The sequence below is a fragment of the Nothoprocta perdicaria genome, unplaced genomic scaffold (genome assembly GCF_003342845.1).
Source record: "Nothoprocta perdicaria isolate Ctin4 unplaced genomic scaffold, notPer1 scaffold_25, whole genome shotgun sequence".
Classification (NCBI taxonomy): Eukaryota; Metazoa; Chordata; class Aves; order Tinamiformes; family Tinamidae; genus Nothoprocta; species Nothoprocta perdicaria.
Window position 1 is genome coordinate 5,521,171 of NW_020455477.1, and position 6,000 is coordinate 5,527,170.

Consider the following 6,000-nt stretch of genomic DNA (forward strand, 5'->3'; position numbering starts at 1 on the left):
GTAGAGTCTCTGCATCACGCCCTTGCAACCTCATGTCTAGGACCTGACAGCTTCCATAACGCCAGGACAAACGTCTCTGTACCTGGACCTAAACATGCCCTGTGTTTCAAGCACACTTTACTAAACCYGTATATACTTCACAGAATTCACACCTCCCTTAAGCACACAAGGACTCACAGTCAATCTCAAAAATCWACAAAAATCAGCTTCTAAATCCAGTTGCTGTTTCATTGATACACTCTTAGTCCCTTATCCCTTTAGTCCTTTTCTCAGGATCAAGGCTGTGCTTCTGTCACTCACTGTGCTTTAATGCATACCTCCCTGCTACTCTGCACGTTAAGCTAGAGCACAGAGAAGCCTTCACCAAAAATTTACAACGTGGTCTTGTTGAGCATATTAACATAAAAATCAAAGGAGTCAGAGGAAGCTTCCAGCAGAATCTGAAAGGGCAGCAAGCCAAAAAATAAAACACTGGATCGGCAAAAAGTTCTGGGACGCCCYGAAAAATTGCCACGTTCTCTGGCTGTCAGACTGCGGCACACGTGGGATGCTCGTGGAGATGAACGTGTCTAGTCATATACCTCAGAGTTGTTACTTCTAACAGCGAAGCACAACCTGCCTGGATCCGCAGACAGTCCAAAATAATATTTCAAGTCACGACCCCTCAGAGACCAGTTCATCACTGTGGCAGTAGGAACCTCTGGAGGACAAGCACAACTGTCAGCAAGGCAGGCAGAAAGGAGGAGACTGCACTGCTTTAGCTTTTATCTTCTGAGGTTTTATGAAAAGCAACATGTTGCTTAAGCACATGGAAATGAGAAAGTCAGCCACTACCTACCCTTGCCAGTGGGTCAACATAGATTTTGGTATAAAACAGCTGGTCATCGTCATTATCCTGCAGGTTCCATTGCTGTACGATACGATTTATATACGGAGCATAACCAATAAATCCTGCAATCACACACACACATAAGTTATTTCTATAAAAAGTAGTACTCTGCCAAGGTACTCTGCCAATTCTGTTACACCAGTCAGGGACTCCATTCCAACCACTGGTGCCAGCAAAGGAAAAGTAAAATGCATGCAACACGGCTCCAAAATTACATTTTCCAGGGGTGATACATATTATCTATGTTTTAAAGAGCTCAAAATTAAGAGTTACTTCTATACTAATACTATTTTAAGGGGGAAAAAAAGGAACGTGTGATTTGTTTGGGATGGTCCTGTGAACTYCCAACCTTGAAACTGTTCGTCTATGGGACGGCGGAGAGGGAAGAATAAAAATAAAAAGCTTCATCAAATGATTTTCATCGATCGTTTCCTGCTGGCAGAGAAGCAAGAAGTCTAATACTGCCATATTCCCATACAGGGAATTCAGCTCAAACCTGGTATGTGTCACACTTATGCCAAAACAGAAAAGACAAGGAAGATAGGTGAGAAAAGAGGGGGAAGGAAACAGGACCATTCCCAGATGTGCACAGTGCCAAGGAGCACGTACCCAGAACTTCTAGGAAAAGCTACGTGCCGCTCTCAAACAGGGAAACAGTGTGGGTGGATACAAGCATTAATCAGCTGCAAAATTAGTAACAAAGCTGGCATTTAAAGAACCAGGGACTCCAGAATTAACACTTCATTGAGATTAATGGGAATAAATTCACATTTTTCTCTCAGATCTAACTCCTCAAGCTATGCTAACAAGTGGGACAGGGTTACTAGCACATCTATACTGCCTGCGGGCGGAGATCCACAATGTGGCCAAGTTAGGAAATTCAGTGCCCTGCTAATAAACTGTGCCTATTAATAGCACTTAATTCTCRGACAAGGCTTGAATGTTGAGATTGTTTCTACAACAGATTCAGCTGGAGACAAGTGGGTGACCCCTGTATCATACTTCATTACAAGGCTGAGTTATGCCCTTTGCTCTATGCGATGTACATGCTTTTCACGGYGTTATTGCCAGTAAACACTCCTGATGTAAGCATATTCTGAAGCATGGAAGAGCACCTATGGAGAGGAAATAAAAGAAAAACCCACCAAACCAATCCTCAGTTTCATACTTATGGAGTTCAAGAACAATTACACATACAAATACAAAAAAAAATGGCAGACATTAGCCATGTCTAAGTCTCCAAGAGTGAGTGTCCGAGAGTCACACTTGCCTCCTGAGTTCAGGAATCGTTTTCCACTCCGGACAAAAGGATATTTGTCAGCTAGCCTTTTATCTGGCCAAATCAGTCCATCTGCTGCAAACACAACTTTATGATTAGCTTCCTGAAATTTCTCGAGCAATTCTTCAGGTCCTCCCGCAAAGATAACATCATAGCTGAAAATAAAGAAAAGATGACCATTAGATTAGTTTGACACTTTTGTGTTCAAAAACTGCCTGGATTATTCAGATTTTCAGCATGAAATGCAGATATGTAACATGACTTCTTCTCTTTACAGTCATTTGTCTGAACCTTCCACATTTTATGCACTTCTTCACTTCAGATTTTTTTGGTCCACAGATATTGATTTTTCTGTTTCATATATGTTCATATACAAAACACAAACAAAAAGCCCTAATAGATGAAACACAACAGGGCTAAAAAACAATTTCGGTGCCTCTCACTTGTTCCAAACCACAATGGTACCGACTTTCTTCTGAAAAGTCATATTAACTTTGTTCTTAGATATTTCTTAATAAAGTGTACTTATTGACAAATTTCAGTTGTGCAGCATTCCCATAATACATGGAGTTCTGCTTCACCCTCTTTAATCTGCTAGAGACCTCAGAAACTTCCTCAGCATTTATGTGTTCATCAGGTTTGACTTCCAGCCCCAGATAAGGGCAAAGACCTGAAGGTAGAAGATTCATCTCTCAAAATGGCCTCTATCCCTAAATTCTCTTTAATGCAAAGCTGAAGATCAGCATTCTCCCAAAACATACACGGATTTAGCAAAGGTCATATTACATTAAGAGTGTAATATCACAAACCTAGTGGTTTCATGTTATCAAACTATCTAAAAACTCCAAAGGGAGTATAAAAAAATTGAAGYGTCCCTATATAAAGTTCCATTTTTTGTACTCACGTCAATGAAAATTACTAACCCTGAAACAGGGCTGCCCTACARGGCAGAGGAATGTTATACCTGCAAAATCTGTAGCTCTACTCAAGAGTTCAGTAGACCAAACTTTCCTTATTCTGACCAAGATTCTGTTCTTTCAAACGGTACTAACTACAGCACCTTCAACTGCAGTACCTCTACAGTAAGCACAACTTCTAGAGCAATGTATTACTCAGCAAAAACGTCAAGAGACCAGCCCTTACTGACTTCCAATACTTCCTGATTTCACTTCTGAAATCATGTAACACGCTCTTTCTTCAAAGGGCACTTCATGCCTTTGGCCTGTGAGAACTGARGAACAGCTGGCTTATGAATGTGAAAGGGAAGATTTCCACCACAGAGCACAGTATGAACTCCAGAGAGGAAGTTTGTTATGCCGTCTATATAAAGTAAGTGGGTTTCTGAAAACTCTCACTGTTTTGTTTTTCTGTAACTTTGGCAGCTGAACTTATGAAAAAAATAATACTGTACATTTTGGAGTTGCTCCAGTTCTGTAAAAACTGCCTGTTTCTGCCCAGATATACAAAAATAAAATTCCCTCGCTTTTCCATTCAAATTGGGGTAGCCTGACTGAAAGCCAAAAAGAGCCTTAGGAACAAGCAAGAACCAGGAGACAAGTGGAAGACGGCTGACAAAAATGGAGATTTGTCTGAGGCTTTAACCTAATAGCTGATGGCAGACTGCTCTCCTCCTCTTTGATCAAGCTTGTGCTGCTGCTGCACAGACTTACAGCTGCAGGAAGGAACCCAAATCCCCTGGAACATCGCTTCCCAGAGACTCATTCTGGAAAAGAAAGCCAAAGTTGAGCAATGTGCTGGGCTAGCCACATGCTCTGCTCACAGAAGAGACACACTGCTGAATGCAGGACAGTTTATAATAGAAATCACTGTGCAGAGGTCACTTCAGAGCAGCTAAACTGCACTGACAATTATTTTAAACCCTACACACTATTGGATGCCTTGCAGCAGTATAAATCCACCCTGAATCTAAACTTCCTACTGATTGTCATGGCCCTATTCTGTAAAGGGGTGGACCTGCAGGCTCAGTGCTCACATGGGCAAGCGGGCTGGATCTCTTCAAGCTTCCAGCTCCTCAATGCCACTCTCCTCCTCAGCTGCAATAGGCAACAGTATCACTTCTATGGCCAAGCAAACCCTGAAAGTTCATCGTTTGCCTTGCTTACCTGCAACTTCAGGTTACATACTATACACAGCAGGGCATCTCTACCGTGAGGGAAGGTTCTCCTCTGGGCCGTACTTTCAAGAACATCTGAAAATGGGCTTCAAGTTACGCCCTCGACTTGCTGTATCTTAATTTTGAAGGGGGCTTCAGAATTTGTTGATGGAGTTGGAAGTATATAACCAGGAAAAGGCAGGCTGTAAAAGCTCAAAACTCTTTTATTTGACTAGTTACAACAAGTAAATAAGACATTTCCTTTTATTCAACTTACTATTCAAAATTATTCACAATAAATATAACGAAAAACACTTGGAAAAAGAAAAGAAGTTTGTTATATTTATCCTTCCAAGTTATTGCTATGTTGATGAGCATCACATTTACAAATCAGGATTCTTGGAAACGAAAACGCTCATTAGAAACAAAGCATATTGCTAGACTCACACTAACATTTTTTTTTCATTGGGGAATCAGTTCCATTAGCTTTAAATCAAAATATGCTGGGGCTTATGATCCTCAAGAACTTGGGAGACTTAGATCTTGTGACTTTTACAACAAGCACTGCTTCAGSCTGATGGAGCATGCATCTTTGGTACAACACACACTGTGCTCTGCAYTCTCTCATTCATCCGCATCAGCTTGTGCTTAGATAGAACCTGTTCTACTCAAGAAGAATTTGAGCTGATAACCAGTTTTCATATTTGTCCATATAGAGAAAAAACTGTTCTTCTCGCTGCCTAGTGCTGTGACCACATCTTCTTATTGCTAAGGTGGAGGATCTTGCTGACAACCATGAGCTGGTTTCCTACCTCCTCTAATGCTGTTGTTGCTGGAACAAACACTCCCACCTTGCAGCACGTCCTTCAGCTACAGCAATGGATCATGGAGCGGTAAGCACTTACCTAAAAACTTGTCAGCTCCTAATAACTTTTCTTTCCTCATCAAGGGAGCTGTACTACAAAGAATTCTTACATTTGAAAATCCATTAAATAAAATAACAATTGCTTCAAATGCACTCTGATATTCATGAATGGAGAAAAATGGAAGCAAATTCTCAAATAAACAGAGAGGAAAAAAACCAGCATGCAACTTTCAGCATGTTACAGCAGCTGCTTTTGAGAGCCTACCCAGAATAAAATGTAAAGACAACAAGCCAGATTTTCTCACCATTCAACAAACATTATAACCAAGTCCTCTTGATCAGCGTAGCTCTCTATTGCTTCTTTCAGCAGCCGAACTTTCTGCCCTCCACCAATTGAGTTAGCTAACTCCCCACCTCTCCACTCTTCACCTTTTCCAAGTACCTGCAACAAGAGAAAAGCAGTTTTTGCTTGTACCCAAAAAACAAGAGTTTTTTTTTTAAAGCAGACCCTTATTGAAAACAGATGTTAAAGCAGAAGCAGCACATTAAAGCACAGCAAGCCAGCGTTTCCAACATCTTAAGTTTTCCATGTCTGAAGTGGTATTCAGCACGATGACATCATTTCAGAAACATGAGAGAGACATTTCTTAACCAAATAAGAATCGAGAGATTGCCTTTGACCACCACTTACTCAAACACATCTTATTTAGAAAAAGGAAAAAATGTGAGTAATTGTTTCCAAATTTCTAACACAGAAACATTCTGAATGAGGCATTTAACAGTCAATATAGTGATTTTTAAGAACAGGAGGCATAAGAGAGCTTGGGGAAACAGTATTAAAAAAAAAAAAAAAA

The 6,000-nt window shown here is 40.7% G+C and overlaps 1 protein-coding gene across 1 annotated transcript in view; it reads right to left on the reverse strand.

The window, feature by feature from the left end:
• Window positions 1-6,000, reverse strand: part of PLOD2 (procollagen-lysine,2-oxoglutarate 5-dioxygenase 2) — a 30,336-nt gene that overhangs the window by 23,069 nt on the left and 1,267 nt on the right. The window contains exons 2-4 of the mRNA XM_026040095.1: window positions 5,452-5,588; window positions 2,160-2,323; window positions 839-951 (exon numbers count right to left, since the gene is read on the reverse strand). Of these exons, the coding sequence (XP_025895880.1) occupies window positions 839-951; window positions 2,160-2,323; window positions 5,452-5,588 (414 nt within the window). The remainder of the gene's footprint in view (window positions 1-838; window positions 952-2,159; window positions 2,324-5,451; window positions 5,589-6,000) is intronic.